At 38.1% G+C, this 22,672-nt stretch overlaps 1 protein-coding gene across 1 annotated transcript in view; it reads right to left on the reverse strand.

Moving 5' to 3' along the window:
- Window positions 1-5,794: 5,794 nt before the first annotated feature.
- Window positions 5,795-22,672, reverse strand: part of hgfa (hepatocyte growth factor a) — a 39,036-nt gene continuing 22,158 nt past the window's right edge. The window contains exons 10-18 of the mRNA XM_041780291.1: window positions 21,785-21,878; window positions 19,081-19,220; window positions 15,912-15,947; window positions 15,620-15,728; window positions 15,452-15,526; window positions 14,281-14,418; window positions 13,637-13,743; window positions 13,400-13,533; window positions 5,795-11,581 (exon numbers count right to left, since the gene is read on the reverse strand). Coding sequence (XP_041636225.1) covers window positions 11,417-11,581; window positions 13,400-13,533; window positions 13,637-13,743; window positions 14,281-14,418; window positions 15,452-15,526; window positions 15,620-15,728; window positions 15,912-15,947; window positions 19,081-19,220; window positions 21,785-21,878 — 998 coding nt within the window. The 3' untranslated portion in view covers window positions 5,795-11,416. The remainder of the gene's footprint in view (window positions 11,582-13,399; window positions 13,534-13,636; window positions 13,744-14,280; window positions 14,419-15,451; window positions 15,527-15,619; window positions 15,729-15,911; window positions 15,948-19,080; window positions 19,221-21,784; window positions 21,879-22,672) is intronic.

Below are 22,672 nucleotides of genomic sequence, written 5' to 3' on the forward strand. Positions count from 1 at the left end.
AACAGGTGTAGATTTTAAAGGGTGTCAATAGAAGGAAATAAGGATATTTGCGCCCAAATTCCTCTGAAGTCTCTAAAAACCTGGTCAGTGATAAAGTATGATAGTAACATAAATCATAGCTCCACGGATCATTTAAGGTTACCACTCGGTATTATGGATGTTATCTCTTTTATGGTCTCAATCTTTCTGTTTGCTTAAGAGCAAAAGAAGAAGAAGGCACTCTTCCAACATTTCTTCCCAGTGTGGAGGCCGCTGGGAAAAGCTATAAAAGTATAGCTTCAAAAAGTCTAAACATGACCCGATATCTGCTCTGCTCGGTATCACTTTTTATGAGTGCGACAGGGCAGAGGCATTGAGTTCCTTTATGTCCCTTTACTACAGCGAGGAGACACTAAGGCCCGGGAGTTTGTCGATAATTGGTCACCGGAGGGGAGAGGTTGGGATCAGAAGGCAGACAGCTCAGCCAAGCAGGCGTAGAAGCAGCCTACTGGCAAAAAAATCCACCCTACAGAGCCAAATAGGTAAATGACATCTCCACATGACAGAGCAAACGTTTGTGTTGTGATTTCTCTAGCATATGTAAATCATCTGTTAGCTTTTTAAATAGCTTTGATTCACCAATCCAGAGAGAAATATTACACCTTTTTAAGTCAGGGCCAGTCTTGGTGTAACTGATATTACCCAGCAGGGTGCTACATTTAATGATGAGTAATGTGAAGTACAGTTTTCAGATACACTTGAGCATTTAAGCTTCAAAGTCTTCTAGATTTTAGGTTTTTTACACTTCTACAGAAGCCCAAAGTGGTCATGCATAAATGCTTTTTATTTTACACCTCTGTCCATGATAATTAATATGCAGTTTCCACCTGTTTATTTGAGGTCTTAAAAAGTAGTATCTTAAAATAAATTAACTTTACATGGAAAAAAGCATTTTTATCCCACTAAAACCTGATAAGAAAAAAATGACAAGGGCACAGTTTTATTTTACTTGTTAACACAGCTACTATTCTCACAATTAGTGAAATGTGGCTCACCTGAGTGCTGTGAATATGTCTCAAGTGATTTTAGGATAAAGACACCTGTGTTTGGAAGTTCCAGTCACTGGTTAATCAGTATTCCTTGCTACCATTACACCATGAGGACAAAAGAACACTCCAAGCAACTCAGAGAAAAGGTTATAGAAAAGTATAAGCAGGGGATGGGTACAAAAAAAAAAAAAAAATTCAAGGCACTGAACATCCCTTAAAGTCATACCAAATTTCTGGTCTTATACATTTCTACGGAAGCCCTAAGATGCATCCATACATTTAAATTTTCTTATTTTTGCCTGTGATAATGGGTCATTTCTGGTCCCTGAGATTTCAGGGTTTTTTTTTTAATTCATTATCATATGGCAATACTTGTTGTTTTCCAGTAATAAGCTGTTTAAGTAATTTTCTAAATATCTCAAGAAATTAAATTCTCATGAAAAAACCAAGTTGTTAAGTTGATATCTCAAGAAAACAACAAAAATGTACGTGTTATTACAGGAAAACAGGAGTTAAGTAAACATAGGGGCTCTTATAATTGTACTTGAGTTTTTCAAATTCAAGTTATTCCATATTTCTGGTTTTGTACTGTTCTATGGAGGCCCTAAGCCAACAGTTATCCATGCATTCCATTTTACTCAATTTTCCCATAAAAAAGCATGCCACTTCCATTATTTCCTGCAATATCAAGATAAAAAAGTTAAAGTCTGGAGAAAACAAACACAACTTACAGAAAGCAAAGTAAAAAAGAAACGGATGTATGTCCACAAAAGGCTTCCATATCTTTGTACTTGAGTATTTAAAATTACTACACAAACATACACATTACATAAATGTGTTCCTTTCCCTGTTATGATGACCTTTATACAAAGTAGTGTGGAGTCTCTGGGGCCCCTCATAAGGCTCCTGATGGTTTCACAACTAAAATGGGGAATTATCTATTTGGCTAAGCAGAAAAGATTAGAATAAAATGAATGTAGATAAAGAGTGAACACTGATATGTGCAGCAGAACTTTCTTTTTCTTTTCTCCAGCTGCATTAATCATCTGGCTGACTCAAAATTTATCATGGGATTCCCGTCGGAGGGGCCTGACTTCACTGAAACTACCACACAAAAACCACACAACTATGTGAAAGGATTCAAGCATTTAAGGAGGGTGTTTTTAACCATTATTTAACCATTATTTATCATTTTTGTCAAAAAAGTGAATGAAATAAGGTCAATCATCATTACATTTTATTATAATTTTTAAGATAAAACCATTCTCAACAACATTAACATGTTCTAGTAATTGGCAGGGATAAAAGTCAGAAATGGGGCTGCAGCTTAGAGTTGGAAACTTCATGCTATGCGATACAATATTATACCATGTGATGCATTACGAAATGATTCAATGCGATATGATACAATATGGCACAGCACAATACAATGCGATGCAGTATGATACAGCATGATATGATGCTATAGGACAGTGGTTTCCAGTGTTTTTTCCTAAGGGGTCCCCTACTCATATCTAAGAAAAGCTAAGCCCATCCAAGACCCACTTGGAAAAATTAAACATCAATTTTAACTGTTTCATGGGAAAAAATCCCAACATGATAGGCCTACATACATTTGTTCTTGACAAAATATTTATGTATAAACGATCCATTATTATAATGTGTATAATAAAGATGATCTGTTAAGTTTTAAGAAAAAGCTCAGAATTCTTGATTCTTAAAAGTTGCTAATTACGAGAAAAAAAACTTTAAAAGTTTTAATGTACTTGAACCAAAATGTAGATTTTTTTAAGACTATAAAGTCAAAAATCCAACCACTGTTTTCAGCTTTCTTGTATTTCTTTTTACTTTACTCTGTTGTAAATTTAAGGTTTTAAAATGTGACATTTTGGAGTTTTACGTCAAAATCTAAGCCTTTTAAAAATTAGAAATTTCAATTTTTTTCTTGTAAATTTCCAAATTTTTGAACCCTGAAATTCAGAGCTTCATTCACTGTAAATATATGACTATAATACTGTAAAATTTAGGTTTTTAAAAAAATAGGTGTGCAATTAATTTTGACAACATCAGAGAAGACAGGGTCCCATGCGCCCAACCCCCAAGGGGTGCCCGAATCCCAGGTTGGGAACCACTGCCATAGGATACGATACACCACTGCATGGTACGATGTGATGTGATGCAAAACAATGTGAGCATGGTACAAAACAATATGATATGATGCAATATGAAGTGATACCTAACGATATGACTCAAACAGTTCAGAAATACGATGCGCCTCAGTGTCGAGAAACTTGTTAAAAGGCGATACGATGCGATGCAATATGATACAGTTTGAAATGATACAATATGGCTAGGCATGATACAATACGATGTTGTGCGATACAGCATCATACAATGTAATAGGATATGATAAGACACGATACAGTACAGCATGATACAATGTAATGTGATGCAAAACGATACAAACTGATAAGACACGGCACAGCGTAGTATGATACAGCTTGATACGGTACGATACGATATGGCATGGTATGGTGCGACGAGAAATGATACGATATAACAAGATGTGGCACAGCTTGGTACAATAAGATACAATGCAATATGAAACAATAAAGTCAGAAGGGGGATAAATACTTTGCCTATTAACTCAAAACAAGGTTTAAAAGCTCCAACTGGGTCAGATACAAAAGAAGCTTTTTCCATCTATCTCATTATGTTAGATAAAATACTTTTACTAAAGTAACTCAAGAACTTTAATTTTTCATGCTTTGAGCACATTTCCCTGATATTATCTCACACCTTTTCCTCAAAGCAGTTTATATTTCCTCACCGTTCCCTAAACTGTGCTGTTTAATATTTTGACACAAAAATCCATCATGCATTTGGAGCATTAAACATATCTAATCTCATATTGAGCAACCCAAACTTTTAGAGCTGCTGAAAAGCCTAAGAGTATCTGACTGAAGCTTAGTGGTGTCCACATTTGTCAGCAAATGTTTCCTCAGACATGTTATTATTTCTCTCCCTCTGTGACTGGATGGATGACTCCTGTTCTTTTAGCCACTTAGGAGCATTTATCATGCATTAGGATCTGCTGCTGTGACTGATAGAATGAGTCAACTGCCAAAACCAGAGTAAACAGACTCTAAGTGTGCAGGAGAAAAAGCCAAGACAGGCCAGCATAACACTAATATCATGACATGTTTATTCAAATATAAATGATACAAAGGCTACTGAATTCAGAAATGGTCATAGATATAAAACAAAAAAACACCAAATAGCAGCTGTTATAGTTAAAGTTTACAGTATACAAACATATAATGTGGTATAATATTTACAAAAATTACACATTGACATTTACAGAGTGCCTATGTACATAAAAGTCAAATTAAATAACAGTAAAAATGCCATAAAAGCACAGCTGGTACATTTGCAATGCAGTTGTGTATATGTGATATTTGGTTTCACCTATTTGAATATGTAAACTGCTTTTATTTAGATTTTTTTTTTCGGTTGAAATTGCTACCTCATACACGTTCACCTTTGGTTTAACATGTGCATTGTTATTAAATGGTTGCATTTGTCCAAAAAGTACAATGAAAGCCACAGTTATGGTCTCTAGATATGTGAAAACAAGGCAAAAAGCCCCAAATACTTGTGTCTGTCTTTTATTGTGAAGTATCGAAGCCAAGATCAACCAAGCTTGCAATAGTTTATTTAATGCTGTTGTCTCTAGATCTAGAGTAAATAACGTACTCTGTTTCTTACAGAAAGAAACTTTATTATCTTGAGATGACAAGATAATCCAAAGAAAAGGTCAGACCAATCCTGTTTATTGATATGTTTGTTAGAAATAGGGCAGCAGATAAAGACGGCCTCATGACAGCGGATTAGAATGGGACATGTCAGATTAGATCCTCTAGGATCTGGACAATGATCTTGGATCCTGTTTGCATTTTGCATTAACGATCTGTTTTGGGCATCTGGACACCATGTTGATTCTACTTAGCATGAACAATCCATCTTCAGTGACGTCCTGCATTTGGGACTCACTAGCCTGCATCTTATGCAAATAGCAGCCCTTAAATCATTTTGGTGGCTATCAGGCTTACCGTGGCTAGGTACCCCTAGTAAGGCTACAGGAGTTGGCTACCGTTTGAAAGCTGGTTTCCTATTTCTAATCTTTGCTGTTTTATAGACATAAAAAACCCAAACGGTACCAAATCAAGATCCACTTTGAAGCTGAAAAGACCGGCTCAGCCCACTAAGGCTGGATATATGCTTGCTGTTTGACCTTGTGCTCATGTGTTATGAGCCCTCTTGTAAATATACTTGCCTAGACATAATGCATGTTACTGGAGGACACCACTGCACCAGAGAGTTCAAACCATATAAAACTACCTTATGTGTGGGATGTAAGCTGAAAACATGATGACAGGCGGTCAGAACACAAAACTTTCCTGGTGTATTGGTTCAACTAGTGACTGTGCTAACTGGTGACTGCATTCATACAAATGGTTGTTAGAGCAGCTGCTAAAAACAGAGAGTCCTTGCAAATGCCTCTTTTGTTTTTTTAAGATTTATTCCTGGGCCTTTTCATGCCTTTATTAGATAGAGGAGGACAGTGGATAGACTCGGAAACAGGGAAGAGAGCGGGGAGAGACATGCGGGAAATCGTGCCACAGGCCTGACTTGAACCCGGGCTGCCCGCGTACATGGTGCGCGCCTTAACCACTCGACTACCGGTGAGCCCCAAATGCCTCTTTTTAAAATTTCTTTTATAATAAAATGTATGAAATAAGTGGTAATTCTCTAGTAATTTCTCATGAATAAGATAGTAATTACCTGGTAATAAGCTGAAATTTTACAAGGTAATACCTCTGTAATATTGAGGAAGTATTTACCTAGTAATATTGTATTATCAAGTTATTCCTTGTAATATTGTGGCAGTTTTTTGTTGTTTTTTTTACCCTAACCCTCTAACCCAAACCCAAGTAATATTGTAGCAGTTATTTGGTTATAAGGATGTATTTTACCCTAACCCTAACCTTCTAACCCTAACACACATAATATTGTGGCAATTCTTTGGTAATTAGGTGGTATTTTGCCCTAACCCTCTATCCTAACCCATGTAATACTGAAGCAATTCCTTTGTTATTAGGAAGTATTTTACCCTAACCCTAACCTTCTAACCCCAATCTAAGTTATATCGAGCTAAGTCTCTGGTAATAAGGCGGTATTTAACCCTCACCCCCTGACCCTAACCCATGTAATATTGAGGCAATTCTTTGGTTATTAGGAAGTATTGTACCCTAACCCTAACCTTCTAAACCCAATCTAAGTTATATCGAGCTAAGTCTCTGGTAATAAGGTGGTATTTAACCCTAACCCTCTAACCCTAATCCTAACTCATGTTATATTGTGGAAATTCTTTTGTTATAAGTTGGTATTTTACCCTAACCCTAACCCCAACCCACATAATATAGTGGCAATTCTTTGGTAATTAGCCGATGTTTTACAAAGTATTTTCTTATAAATGATATGATAAATTTCTATTTGAGCTGCTTGATTATTCCGTTTGTTTATTTGGCCCACCAAATTAAAGTGAGTCCTTCCTGAATAATTTCTATTAAATTTTAGTGTAAGGGGTTATGGTTAGGGGTTAAGGGTTGGGGTTAAATACCACCTAATTACCAGATAATAAATACAATTCTACAAGGAATTACTTGATAGTTAATGCATTATTACTAGGTAGCTACTTCGTTAATATTACCATACTTCTGTGTTATTTCTTGTTGAACTGCAAGCCTATCACAAGGTTATTACCACTGCTATACTATACAGTTTGTATCTTACAAGGGCCCACTCAAATAAAGTGTCACCAAAAAAAAACGATGGGGCAGTCATTAATGCTTGTCAGTAGCCAATCATTCAGGAGGAGGGCATCATGGACCACCTCTACATGCAGCCTGAGCTACTGGATATCAAAGCATGCATTGAGGTGCATGCACACCTATACCACTTGGTCTTAGAGATGAAAATCAAATGTGATTGGATGAACCAGACATTTACTTTCTAATTCTATAAAATCATCCTAAAATCTAAACAAACGTTTTCTTGTTGTACACTCTTCATAGAAAATCACCATTTTCACAGTATAACAAGAAACACTTGACCTGTTATTGAGAGAAAGCAAGCTTATGATTTCAAAATAATAAAAGAAACTTGTGATCTGTAGATAACAACATTAAAAATATTGCAAGCATGACCATTCCCATCTTCAAAAGTTATGCACTGTTTTCCATGTGATGTTTAGAGTTGTCTTAGATCTGAGAGTAGAATGCATAGTGTCAATTTAACTGAAAGCTATATAAACTTGAGCAAAGTACACTGGCATCTTATTGTTGTTGCATCCAGATTATAATGGTGGTTTTCCAGTGAAATGGGCTAGTTCTTGAGAACGACTAAAATAACCTCATTATTAAGGGAAAACCAGCGCTAATATCTCGGGATAAGGCAGGGGTGTCCAAAACTTCTCTCTCTTTCATAAACCTTACCTTGAAGATAATAATGTTGGTAAAAGCAATAATGTAGGTTAATAAATGCTTGTGTATGCTCACATGGCTGCCGAGGAAAACAGACAATCCTTTGAAGGATTCTGAGATTTCAGGGGGCCCTGCTTGGTCCTGGTTCCCACTGGCTCTACTACTGGAATGCTATTGGTATTGCTATTTGCTGCCATAATCCATCAGGGCATTATAAATCAAGACATTATTATTTTGGTTGGCATCGTGTTCGCCATTTACAGTGTGCAAACAGCATCATAAAATCTGAGTTGTCAAAATGTTTGTTTACAGAGTTAGCATGGTAGTGCTGCCTTGTGCTGAAACTAGGAAGTAGAATAAAGTCAAGCAGAAGCTTCATGCTCTAGTATGGGCCATATTTAGTTTTATTTTTAGAATATGCTGCAGCCCTATAAAAAATGACCACAGGCCACATTTGGCAATAGTTTGGACACCCCTGTTTTAAGGCTTCTGTATGCATGTTTGAATATTTTTGAGTGAATTAAATTAATGTCATTGTTTTGGCAGCTATATTATTACTTAGACCCCTGTGATTGACTGGCGACCAGTCCAGGCTGTACCGTGCCTCTTTACCAATGACAGCTAGGAAAGGCTCCAGCCTCCTGCGACCCCAAACAGGATAAGTGTTATAGAAAATGGATGGAATGGATTATTACTCGGCAACATGTGCTCCTGCTTTAAGAGGATTATTGTACACAAGTATTGCATTTTCTGTTTACGTGACTATAACCTATTAGTCCAACATTCAGTGTCATTAAATTTTAGTCAAAATTTCTCTCAGAACAAAGACGAAACTCTAAATATCACAACAGAATCTAGATTCCTTCAGATGATGCCTCCTTCTTGTCAAAAAAAATAAATATCACTACTACTTACAGGCGAACAGTCTCATTAAATATCTAAGACAATCAGATGCACAAAGAAACCGATCCAACACAAAAGAACAAAAATAATCGAGATCTATAAGACCCATAAAACTTTAAAGCTCTGCAGAAAAATACTCTATAAATCTGCAGTCTGTACATAAGGAGTCACTTTCCATGAAACAAAAGTAAGGTATAAAAATTCTGCTACTGACCACACACAGCCCACCAGGGGCCAAAGTTTCCTCCAAACTGGAGACCAAATAGCCATGTTATATTTGGCATGGCTCTTCTCTCTCTCATGCTGCAAATATTAGCATAAGATGTGGAGCAGCCCGCTCAGTCCTACTCAGACCCTCTCACGGGGAAATTCAGGAGTTATAACTAAGTGGGGGAAAAGGTCGTCAGGTTACTGCATATAATTAGCTTGCTTACAAAGCAATAATGAAATTTATATACTAAACGGCTGGAAAATTGGTGGCTATATTTTAAAGTCTGCTGTGGTTCTTTTCCTCTTTTTCTTTTATGGAGGAAGTTTGGTGTCTGTGCAGCTACGAGTGACTTTAAAGGTCCTGTGAGGAGCTTTTGGTTCATGTTGAGTACGGACAAAATGGTTTGTCTTAACTTTTTGCTACTCTACATAAAAAAAGAGTTTTTATGCCTCCCTGCCAGCGGCGGTCAAGGCCTTCTGGTTGTTCATCTGTATGGATGAACATCTAAGGAAGTTTTATCAACACAATATCCAAAGAACATTCTGGACCAATGTCCACGCTGATTTAAGAATGAACTAAATAAATATTGGTGTTGATTGGTTTAAGGGACAAGGCCACTGGGCCTCATGTTAATCCCTTGCCTCTACATAAACACAATGCCTCCAGAAGGCCTTTAGGGACTTTACTCAAATTTTAACTCTGACTTGTTATAAAACAACCAGATTTCAGAGATCACTGGCCAGAGAAAAAGCTCATTTGCCCTCATGGATATCCTTTGCTTTTGATGGGCTATCTCAAGAATGCATGAAAAGATTTTCTTCAGACTTTGACTCAAGGATGAACTGATAAAGTTTAGTGGTTAAGGTTTGTTGAGGGATTTCTGTTTGACTTGCAAACTTAAGGATAAAATGACGAATGTCTTGTTTGAAAGACAATAGGTCCTTGGGCCTCATATTCAGCCCTTGCTTGATCAAACGAAATCTCAGGAAAGCTTTGAGGGATTTTCCTCAAACTTCACTCAAACCTCCACTCTGGCCCAAGGATGAACTGTTTAAATTTTGAGGTAAATAGGCCAATGGTTAACATCCCTGAGCCTCAAGTTCATTCTTTACTTGACTATGAGATATCTCAAGAATGTTAAATTCTTATACAAAAATACCCATTCTGACCCAAGAATGAACATATTCAGGTCAAGATCAAGGTAATTGAACCTCACGTTCATCCCTGCCCTGTGAATGCAATGAAATATTTCCATAAAACCTTAGGTTCAGAGAACAAGTTCATTTGGCCTCATGTGTATCCTTTGCTTCAGGAATCAAAGCATTTTCTGCAAATATTGCATCGTCAACTCTGACACAAGGATGAACTGATAAAAGGCAATGGTTAAGGTGGTCGGGCCGCATGTCCATCCCATGATTGTGAACGCAATATCTAAAGAATGATTTAAGGGATTTTCCATTACCTTTGCAAACGTCCACTCTGACTCAAGGACAAAAGTATGGATGTCATATGTCATAGATTTAAGGTCACTGGGCCATATGTTCATCCATTGCTTGAGCAGACCACATCTCAAAAAAGCTTTGAGGGATTACATTTCAGGGATCAGAGGTGTAAGGAAAAATCTGTTGGGGCTTTATGTTCACCCCTTGATGATGTAAAGACTGCTTGAAGGGGATTTTCTTCAAGCTTTTCACAAACATCCACTCTGACCAAGAATTAACTGAGTGGAAGGTCAAAGCTTATGGGCCACATGTCCATCCCTAACTTCAACAATGCATTCAAGGATTCTTGTAAAATTTGGCACAAACCTACTCCTGGACCTAAGGGTGAACTCTGTACATTTTTGAAGGTAAGGGTCACTGCAGTCATGGTGAACTTGTACCATATTGTAGCTTCTTAGGAGTACCTTCTTGACCCATCACTGTACTTTATGTACTGTGCAGCAATCGTATACCTCACAGAGGCATATAACCACCATGTAGGAGCGTTTGGAAGGTGTTGAAAATAACTGCTGTTGGTCTTGCTAGCTGTTGTTACTCATAAAGACGCATCAGTATTCATTTCACTCTGTTTAACCATCCTCACAGGAGCTTTAAAAATTACAGTTTCACATCTGGATGCAAAGTTACTGTTGAATTATTTAGTTGCAAAATCACATTTATCGTTTTCGGTGCAATACCTATCCTAAAATTCAGGCCTGATTCAGAAGTTTGTGTTGCCCAGACATGTCACTTGCATCAGGGGTAAAAAATTAATTTGCAGTTGAACTCATTGCATAAAAAGAGATATCCCAGTCACAAAAAGGGACCCCTTCTTGCAACCCCAGAGAACTGAGTTCTGTCCATATTCAAGTATATTCCAGGAGATAATACTGAATCACAAAAGTCATTCTTATTGTCTCTGTTTGCATGGCTTCAGAAATTCTGAACATGTCAAAAATACTGTTAGTATGCATGTGCCAAAGACTCTGGTTGTAAAAAATTTATATAAAGGCTTAACACCTGGACGTCTTCATTTGGAAAGTTTGAAGAATAGATGATATTCCGCTTCTTTTCTCCAGTCTCCAATCTCTTTCCTTTCTGTAAAATGACAAATTCAGGGAAAAGAAAAAAAATCCCAATATGGCCACTTTCCATAAGGTGATTTTCCTCGTTTCTTCTGGATTCTGGAAAATCCTCCACCACTTCCTTCTTTGCACTTTGTGGTACAGTCAAGCATCAGTTCCTTTCTTAATTGGGGTAAAGTCTGAACACTTTGTATATCCACTCAGAGTAGAAGGCAACGTTGACAAAAAGTGCTGGCTGCGATGAGGCACATTTCGTCCTTTGGATGCTTACGCCGACAATGACTTTTTTGTCATCTTCCTGGCACACCAATGGACCGCCATTGTCTTTCTGCAAGAGAGAAGAATCAAATATCAGGGAGACATAAAGCTTAAATTGACAAATGCTGTGTTCTAGATCAGGAAAGTAAAGAAGACAATATTTCATGTTTAAACTCCTAAGAATGTGTAAAAGATCAGTGTGCAGAAATTCAAATATGGCAATCAAACATCAAGGAAATGAACAAAAGAGTAAAAAAAGCTTTGAATAAATCCTGGATCCACAGTCTATTCAATAATCTACAAACTTCAATGATAACCTTTCTCAGTGGGAATATTTCTTTTGTAAAAGGTAGTTCAAATAAAAACTATGTATATGAAAACCTTTGTTTCTTTATTTCAGGGCCTAAGCACAGACCTCGGAGTGAGGACCCTATTTAAATTGTAGCCATTCATAGATGTTATTATTTCGGTCCTTTACACCTTGTTTTTGGGGCCTCAGTCCTTTAAAAGTTCCAGAAAAATGTGAGAAATTGTGAGAAATGTAAGAAAATGTGAGATGGGGACTGGGTAAGAGCCACGTGCATGAAAATCAGTGGACATAAGATGGAAAAAAAATCACATGGCATCATCCATGAACATGTACAGGAAGCGCACAACAAACAGCTAAAGGTCACATTTTGGCCATTTTTAGCTCTTTTGGGCAGCATTACTGGGGTCACATCAGAAGATTCTCCTCCTACAGATTTTATTGGACAGTCTCCAGTTTTTATGTGCTTGTTCTAGACAAGATGGACAGCTAAAGTTGTAAGATTTATGAGTTTTTACCATGGGGCAGGGTCGTAATCAGGGCCCAAAGTTAGTAAACTTTTTTCACTATTATCTAGAGTGTGCCAACTGTTTTTGTTCTTTATAACTCTACAGTGCTCATGTCAGTCATCACCATACTTCACAGGGGTGATCACACTTTGATCCTGAGTACATTCATGCATCAATAGCATTACGTTGTCACAGCAACCCGTCCTGTCAGTTGAATATTTCCCCCTCTGAGTGTTGATTTTTTTTCCTCAAAACAACATGAAACATTCAGCCCCCACACACCTTTCAATCTACGCTTATGATTTTGTGGTCTGCACATGGATCATCATCAGACCTGAAAAAGTCCTCTTAAACCCATACCCAAATCCCAACAGGAAGCCCACCATCTTCAACTCAATTTCAAAATAAGGCCTTCTTTATCATAGCGCCCTCTCCTGACAACCAAAAGTGACACAAATGGGTCATTTGTTTATTTCTCTTACTGTGCTGAACCTATCAAGCTTAAATTTTTCACCTGAAGTCCTCAATAATTGTTCACAACATCCGTTATTAAAGGATGGCTTACTGCAGATGGTATTTTGATTTCTTGCCAGTTACACAGGAAGTTGGCCTAATTTGGTCATGAAACATCTGATATGGTTCAAATTTTACAAGTATGATCAAGATTCCCATCCACATAATTGAAGATTAATTTCAGTGCTACCTACTGTATGACGCCAGTAACACCTCTAACATAGAATTCTTTGAATTTTAGACCTTAATCATTCCTGTCCTGATCACTTTAACATGCAAGCATTTTGCTTTATTGCCACCTACTGTGGACAAGCAGTACTACCTCATATATAAAATGCGACAGGCACATTATTTAACATCTAATGACATTCCTGGGAGGATTTTCATGGCATTTCTGCTGTGCTGCACCAACAATGCATGGGTTTCCAACACCCAGTGGTGGCTTTACACTAGCGATTGCTACACAGCTCGACAAGCGCTGGGGTGTGAGCGCCCTTCAGTGCTGCTTGCAGCCCTACTTTCAATTATTACTTGATGTGAATATTTTTTTGTTTCTTACATCACATACGCCTTCTCCCCTCCTGCCACCGGCACATATTCGGCTCTCCCCAGCATCCCCTTTGATTTGCGAGCACATGTCGTTGTCAACCATAGGCATGGTCACAGAGTTTAATGTCTCTTCTGTTCCTGTATCTGGATATAGAAAACATAACCGTAAATTTTTAAGACATTGTTTGGTGCGATGAAACAGTTGTAATTTAAAGTGACATGGTGTGTGGGTGGAAGAAGGCAGTACTTTTGGTTTCCCCCCATCCATACATGGTGCAGTTGGTGCCTTCTGGGATGTGACACTCTTTGATGGGGAGGTGAATGGTGGAGGCACCTTCGGACACAGGGGCAGGACTGTAACAGAAAGCAAAAAATTGTCATCAAAACTAACTTACATGATGAACACAAAGAAAATAAGAGGGGTGTGGGTTTCATTTCCCCCTTCCTGATTCCTTTTTTTGCACATTTGTCACACTGAAATGTTTCAGTTCACCAAACAAAATTTAATATTGCACAAAGATAACCAGAGTAAATACAAAATGTAGTTTTTAAATAATGACTTTATTTATTAAGGTGAAAAAAGACCATCACAGTATCACCACCATGTTTGACTTTTGGTATGATGTAATAGGGCACCACCTTCCAAAAAGTTCAACTTTTGTCTCATAAGTCTACAAAATATTTTCCCATAAGTCTTCGGGATCATCAAGATGATTTTTTTTTCCAAATATGAGATGTTGAGATGAGATGAGATAGGGAAGGCAATTACTAATTCAAATAGGGCCAGGCAGGTTTGGATGCTTTTTTCCCCTAATAAATAAAATCATAATTTAAAGCCCAGATAAGTTGAATAATAGTCACTGGAGACATACTAGGTAAGCATGGACTTACTCTTCCAGTTTCAGCATAACCAGGTTGGAGCCTTCTGGGCCACAGATCAGACGAGAGATGCGAAGTCTTGGGTGTTTATAAGATTCATTAAGGTGTCGCAGACCAACCTGCACGTTGTATTCTCTCAGATCGGGAACACTGTTGATCACAAGAAACAATACATGAGTTGTCAATATGACGATGATGAGTGATGATGTCAGGGTGACCTTTATTTTTGCTACTTAAACATGTTAAAAGAAATACCAGTACAAACAGACGGGTTAAAAAGAAGTGGGAATAAAGAGGGTAGGAAGGGCTGTTTAAAGATATTATTAGGTTGCATTATGGGAACAGCAGTTAGTGAAAAATGGGATATAGGTTTAACTTAGTTTCCTCTTCTTTATTTTGACAGGTCATTTTCTAGATTCAGTTTTGTTGAGTTCCACACCTTGATGGGGCTGCAACTTCATTTCAAAATTCACTCATGCGAGTAAAGTGAAAAAGAAAGGAAAATGTTCTCCGATCAAAAGTTCTATCACTTTTTCAGCATTACTGAAAAAACATTAGTGGATGACGCAACATGCAAACAAAGTTTCCAGACAAGTTCTGCATAATCAGAATCATATATGCAACATATTCAGAAAAAAATCCAGGTCCATTTCAGAAATCATTGTTGCACCTTTTTGCAAAGTCCATAGTCATCTCCATTGATCTTTTTTTGCAAAAAACACAACATGTGCAACAAAGTCAACAAATATATCTGAGACATAAAGCAGACTTCTGAATCAAAACCTCTTTTTATAAGACTAAAAATATCAGCTAAAAGCTACTGATGCACACCATATGTAATACATACAGTACATACAGAGATAAGGGCTTTTCTTTTAAAGCCACTACTTCAGATGTAGAGATAGTGTGTGTATATGATTGGCTCTGACTCAGATTATCCTGCAGAAGTTAAACAGATCTGCAGGCCGAGCCTTTCTGCACCATATCTCAGGTCAGGGACCTGGGGAAAGGAACTGTCAGTAAACAGGATACATCCTGCATCACAAGTTTAAAGAGGATTAAAAAGGACACAGTGAGAAGGAAAGAAACATGTTAGGGGAAAGAGTAAATGGAGAATGAGGGATTTGGTAAATGTTTTTCTAGAAGAAGCAAGTCTCAGAAGAATTAAAAGTTGGAGTATTACCAGGAAGTGAAGCACTGCTGGTCTGTTAAAACCCAGTTTTCTCTGATCAGCGAGCCACCACACAAATGAGCCTTCCTAGGAAAATAAAATAGACAATATCGCAACTATAGTATGACGAAAAAGTTTTCATTTTGTGTTTTGTTTCAACACAGATGCAAAATGACTTACATTCTTTGAATGCTTACAACCCAGCTGCCGTCTGTACCTCGCACTTGATGTCCTCCAACAATCCTGGTGTTTATGTGCACAAAGCAGGATATCTTGGGTCTTGTGATAGCTACACAAGGAGACATTTTTATGCTTCAGGTTAAATATATGTGCAGGCTACATTTCAAAGTTTCTTAGAACTTCAGGAGGCAATGATAAAATATGATTTGTTTAGTCATAATTGGAGCAAAAAGGAAAAGGAACCAGATCAGAGATAAGAGGTAAAAGCCTAGTAAGTAAAAATGATACTCACTCTGGTTTGCTTGAGGAGCCACTGTAGCTGATTCACCTGATAGAAGAAAAGAAATGCACAACGGTAAAATGAGACCCCACAGCAGTATGTAATAATTCAGACTGCTCAACACTTGAGGTATTAAACTGCTCTGAAAAGGAAACCCTTCCTCACTTCATAAAGACTTATCTCTCAATCAAAATCATTGTTGGAGGCTATAACAGTCAGCGACCGCAGCAAATAAATTTGCTGTAGACCTCAAAACTTCATGGAAGACATGTTTTATATTATGGAAATTATTACGCAGCCATTTGAAAGCGGCTCTTTAATGCAGCCAGATTGAAACCAGCCAAAGAAAATGTTGGGTCCAGCCGTTTGTGGGTGTGCTTTCTCAAATGGAAGGATGTCAGCGTAGCTCTGCATCTGTTTGCTGTTTGAACACTGGACAAAAGCACAGCTAACACATTACATAAGCCACCGGCCAAGCTGTTTAAAAAAGATATTTGGTTGAAGTCAACCAAGGCTACAAAGCCAAACCGCTTGTATTTCTCATTGTACTTCACCCAAAAACCATTATGGCTTCTCTGATCTGTACTGATCACCACCAAATTGTCCCTGCTTGACTCTGAAATCTCTTCTTTTAGCACTTTTGCACATCATAAATTTAACTTTACGGAGAGCTATTAGACTCAACAAACACTCTAGGTTTCTTTTCAAAACCTTTCGCTTTTATTGTTTGTTTAGTCTGGCACTGACCAATTCACAGCCAATTATTAAACCACAAGTACTGCTTTTATTCCATGGAGGCTCAAAAGATAAAAGCAGGTTTTAAATGAAAAACAGCAATAAACAGGTGTCAAAAATTTTAATGGGGCCAGTGCTGGAATATCCTATGAATATTATTCCACATCTGCATTTTGCAGCTTTTAGCCAGGGCCCCACAGGTGTGATGATAGCAATAATCCTGGTGCTCCTACTTTCCACAGCCGCTGTTTATTTATAGGTTTTCAACTGCATCTGTGTTGGCAGCAAGTTACCACATATGCTTTAAAAATAACAACGCTTAAAGAAAATCAGCCACTTGTGTATTGATATAAAACTGTCACCACTGAAATAAAATACAAAGGATAAAATGTAAGCAGCCAGTTTAACACTAGTAAAGGCAACACTTTTTCATCTCTAGCCTAATTACTTGTCACTTGTACCAACAATTCTGTCTTCTCTGTCAACAGCTCTCCTCACTTTGGCTAGCTGCTAGCTAGCACTAAAAGCTGCTATGCTTTTCATGTCCATGGGATAAAAACAAAGCTATCTTTAGCTGATAGTGTTGCCTAGCTAACCAGCTCACTTGAAACTGGGAAACAGCTTGAATATCTACCTTTTTTTTTAACAGGTTGGTATTTGAGCAAACTAACTCTCTAGTCTGTGAGATGAAGACGAAGCTATAGGTAGCATGTTAGCATAACTTTGTTTAGCTAACTGGCTGACTGGAAACTGTGAAACAGATGAAATGTCTAAAGGGGACAATATTAGTCTTGTTTGTATTGCTGGTACTTACAAAAGTGTACTGACACCACTGTGAAGAAAACTGTCTATGAGAAGAAGGATTGTTAGCTGATTAGCATAGCTTTACCTAGCTAATCAACTATGTGAAAACTGGAAATAGCTGGAATGTCTATGTTAAAATGCAAAAATATCTTTAATGTTTGTTTTATTGCAGGTAGTAAGACTGACTCCATATTCATGTATGTAAGACACAGATAAAGCTAACAGTAGCCACTTAGCATAGCTTTGATAAGCCGACAGGCTGACTTAAAACTGGACATGGCTGGAATGTCTTTGTAAGAAGATAAGTAAAATGACACCTCTGTTATGTTTGTCCAACAAAGATAGTTGGTAGCTAATTAGCTTAGTTTGCCAAGCTAATCAGCAGACTGAAAGTAGAAAAAATATCTTGACTGTCTTTCAAGCAAAAGTTAAAAATATCATCAGTGTTTGTTTTGTTCCAGGTAGGGAGACACCACTTTCAGTTACTTTGTTTGATAAAGATGAAGTGGAGTCAGTGGTTGCCAGTTAGCATAACTTTTCTTAGCTAAATGGCTGACTACTGGGAAACAGATTAAATATTTATGTATAAAAGTGACAGTATTAGCCTTGTTCCTGTATGGTAATTACATAAGTATACTAACACCACTGCTATGTTTGTGAGATAAATATGATAGGTAGCCAGTTAGCATGGCTGACTGGAAAATAAAAAGGGCCTGAAATGTCTATTTTAAATGTATTAACATTATTCACCTTGCTTGTTTTGTTGCATGTTGTATGACTGACACAACCTTTGTGCTTGAGAGACACAGATGAAGCTAATGGTAGCCAGTTAGCATGGCTTTGCTTAGCTAACCAGACAACTGAAAATTGGAAAATGGTTAAAATGTCTCTAAAAAAAAAAAAAAAAAACTAACAGTGTTTGTGTTTCTGGTAGTTAGATGTTAGATGACACCACTGTTATGTATGTGGGTTGAAGTTGAATGAATAGCTGGTTAGCATAGCTTTCCTTGACTACCAGATTACTGGGGATTGGCTTGTCAATGTAACACAGTTAAAAAAAAATCTACCTTATTTGTTTCGTTCCAGTCAGTTACACTGATACCACTTTCATATATATTTAATAAATATTACTCCATTGTTGCCAGTTAGCATAGCTTCACTTAGCTAACCAGATGACTTGAAACTGGGAAATGGGCCACCTATGAGCCAAGCTCACAATATCCACCTGGTTTGTTTTTTGGTTGGTTGTAATACGGGGACACTGATACCACTTTAATTTCTGTGAGATAGAAATAAATCCATTTGTAGTTGGTTAGCCTAGCATTACTTTGCTAATGGGCTATCTGGAAAATGGGAAATGGCTTGGCCCCCTATGTATCACAGTAACAATATTAGCACACCAGTATTACTAATGCTTTCCAGATAATCCAAAACAAAACAAGTGGATTCACATGTTTTTGAACCATTGTACTAAGCCAAGCTAAGATAAGCTAAGTGACGCTGGCTCTGGCAGTGTACAGCACAGACAAGGGTTTTTCCTCTCTGTTTTGGTGAACTCAAGGTCAGCTAATATTTATGGCTAATGTAACACAGACAAACAGAGACAGACATAAGAAGAGATGAGGTTATTTAATCCACTCACAGTGCTTCAGTTTGCAGTAGTCCCAGACCAAACGATTATTTGGATTGGTGTAACACCAGGGGCCATGTTTGTCCCGGTCTGGGTTCCGGCAGTAGTTCTTCTCCAGTCCTTCATGGGATTCTGTAGAGTGAGAATCCCCACTGTAAAACACACAAATACACATTCTCATATTGCATTTGTTATTTTGCTCACAGCGTCTCAGAGCTAACACTGGGTCATGTCTCATGCACAGCCTCACATGCACACTCTACGAATCTTCTATGCACATTCAGCACTTGTAAACTGAAAGGAACCGTGGTGTGCCTGGAAAGTCTAACTCTGGCTTTCCTATCGTGTAAAGCTTTCTCTGCATTTGCAGCACAGAGCCCGTAGAAGGAAACACAGAGTTTTTGTAAAGAGTGCTCATGGGAGTATCAAAAGTATGCACTCCAAGCATTCAGAAGGGCTCAGACCAGCAGGAGCCACATCCTCTACAGAAAGATTTGGCTCTGCTCAAAATTTTTTAGGAATTTACATCTAATTGTGTTCCGTTTTGTAACACTCCTTTTTGTTTAAAGATGGTTGAATATATTCATCTCAGAATAACACAGAATGCTAATTATAATGTGGATGTTTGGACACCACACACAAAGAAAAATAATGCTAAGCTATTGGTGACAATTTGTCAAGGGGTGAGAATAATTCTACTTCCCAGGAGAATGTTAAACAAGCCGTAGCTCTCAGCAGTTTTCCCTGGGATGACCCTTGATCTTGAGCAGGGGTAGACTCGCTGGCTGCAGTCTGCGTGAAGGAGCTGATTGGCTTTGATCTACTTTCCTCAGAAAGCACTTCCTGGGGTCAGGGGTCTGCTCTGGAACATGTCCATCTGTCTGTGCCATTTTGGCTTTTAAAATTCCTGTAAATTAAGTAATTCAGCCCGACTTAAGCGCAGAGCAAAAGCCCAACCTTTCCGTCAGGATGGGTCACTTGGAGTGCACCACAGGGCTTCCTCTCGTCAGTTAGATGAATAATAATTGGGCCAGGTACTGACCCTTGAGGAACCCCTGATTTCCTCTTGCTGTTTGTTTTCACTGCTTAACTTCGTTCATTAGAAAGGGATTTTCACAGGGCAATGGGAGCTAAGTTGTCAACAAACAGTCATCAAGTGGGCTGAAAAATGCCACCCTCTCTAAATCTGCTTTCACACATGAGCTCACAAACATTTCTAGTAATTTTTGGGAAAGCCTAACCCTGAAATTGTATTTTTAGACTTCCCTCTCAGTGTGAAGTTGGGTGGAAGGGGGTTCTAGGGAGGCAAGACTTTATGTAATAAAGAGTCAGCAGAGGCTGATCCTTTTTTTCCGTTATGTAATCATGTGTGGCACATGCTTGCTCATTTATTTTCTGTTTTTTTATACCCCACCTTCAAGCTGAGATTTTAAAAGGCAGCTAGAAAGGTGGGGACAAAAAAATTTGAAATATTCAGGCTTAATGTCAACAGGAAATACAGTGCTGTGACAAAGTACTTCCCCCCTTCCTGATTTTTAAAAAATATTCATCACACTTAAATTTTTCAGATCATCAAACAAATTGTAATATTGACCTGAGTAAACACAAAATACAGTTTTTAAATTATGATTTTATTTATTAAGGGAAAAAAGCCATCCGAACCTACCTGGCACTATGTGAAAAAGTAATTACCCCCTAAACCTAATAACTGGTTGTGCCACCCTTGGCGGCAACGACTGGCAATGAGCTTTTGACATCGCTGTGAAGGAATTTTGGCCCCCTCTTCTTTGCAGAATTGTTTTTGATTCAGCCACACTGGGGGGTTTTCAAGCCTGAATGGCCTGTTAAAGGTCATGCCACAGCAACTCAAGATTTAAGTCCAGACTTTGAAAGGGCCATACGAAAAACCTTCATTTTGTTTTTCAAAGCCATTCAGAGGTAAACTTGTTGGTGTGTTATGAATCATTGCCCTGCTGCATAACCGAAGTGCGCTTGAGCTTGACGACACTAACTGATGGCTCGACCTTCTCCTTCAGGATTTTCTGGTACAAAGCAGACTTCATTCACTTCCAAAAAGTTCAACTCCTGTCTCACAAGGCCACAGAATGTATTCCCAAAAGTCTTGGGGTCCATCAAGACAAGCCTTTGTGTTGTTTTTGTTCAGCAGTCTTTTGTGACCTCCCGGATTAGTCACCGATGCGCTCTTGGTAGGCCAGCCACTCCTGGGAAGGTTCACCACTGTTCCAAGTTTTCCTTATTTGTGGATAATGGCTCTTACCGGGGGTTCACTGGTGTCCCAAAGCCTTACAAATGGCTTTGCAACCCTTTCTCAGACTGATAGATGTCACTGACTTTGTTTATCATCTGTTCTTGAATTTCTCTAGATCTTGGCTTAATGTGATCCTTTAACTTCACTTTCACTCAATGATTTCTTAATTCTTCAGGTCTCTGGGAGGGGAGCAGGTAGGTCTGAATGACTTTTTCCCTTAATAAATAAAGTCATCATTTAAAAATTGCATTTTCTATTATCCTTATCTAATATTACATTTTGTCTGATGGTCTGAAACATTTAAGTGTGGCATATTTGCAGAAAAATAATAAATCAGAAAAGATGTAAATACTTTTTCATAGCAACTTTGCTTTGTTAATATAATATAAGCCTGGCTGGCTGGTAGCAAAACTAGAAAAATAATGGATTTTTTACAGGATGTCCTACCTGTTGATGTGATTAGCCCATTCTGCACATGGAATCCCTGATCTGGTTATGGATAAAGTTCCCCGGTACGCCTCTCCATTGTCTTCATAACAGTCTGAGGAGGAACAGGATGAAGTGATTTAAGACTACCTTTTAAAATAGTCCCAGAGGTGCATGAAAGATTGAGCCAAGCCGTTTTTCAAATACCTTAATGCAACCAGTAAGTGGGTATGCCAAAATAACTGTACATGATTTGGAGGCAGCCGTCTTTCTCACTGATGCAAACCTAACATAATTAAGTTCAAAATTTCTACTTTCTTTGCGGTTTGGATCAATTCAGAGTCAAGGGCCTCTGTGTTACTGGTGGTTCTTGAATGTAATAGAAAAATGAAATCCTACTATGTCTTTTCTGAAACAGACTCTAAAGAGGGTGGTAACCAACAGTCTGGCTGCTGCTTATAAATGTGTGGTCTTACAGCAAATGTAAAGCAGAGGATCATGGGCAATGACAGCCAGCACTTATTCTTGCCAACGTCTGGTGTTTTTGTTCTTTCGTGAAATGTAATTCATTAGGCAGCATGCTGCCAAATAACCCAGTCCTATGGGAACAATATAGAAAGTGTCTGTGTAAATCCGTTCTGTAAAAGCATGAGATGTCTATAAAAGGATTAGTGGCTCTCCTTTTTAAACACATTATACACAAATTACATGAATACGTTAGAGTAATATTAAAAATGTTTGCCATATGCTTCAAAAACACTGTTCAGGTTTATAACTCACCCATTTAAATGGTATCAGTTGAATTCATCATAGAGTCACTGTGTCAGCAAGTGCTGTACGCCTGATATGCTGTGTAAAGTGTGGCTAACATCAGCAGCTAGCTCTGCCAGCCTTCATTCCTCTTTGCAG

This window comes from Cheilinus undulatus, linkage group 23, assembly GCF_018320785.1.
Source record: "Cheilinus undulatus linkage group 23, ASM1832078v1, whole genome shotgun sequence".
Lineage (NCBI taxonomy): Eukaryota > Metazoa > Chordata > Actinopteri > Labriformes > Labridae > Cheilinus > Cheilinus undulatus.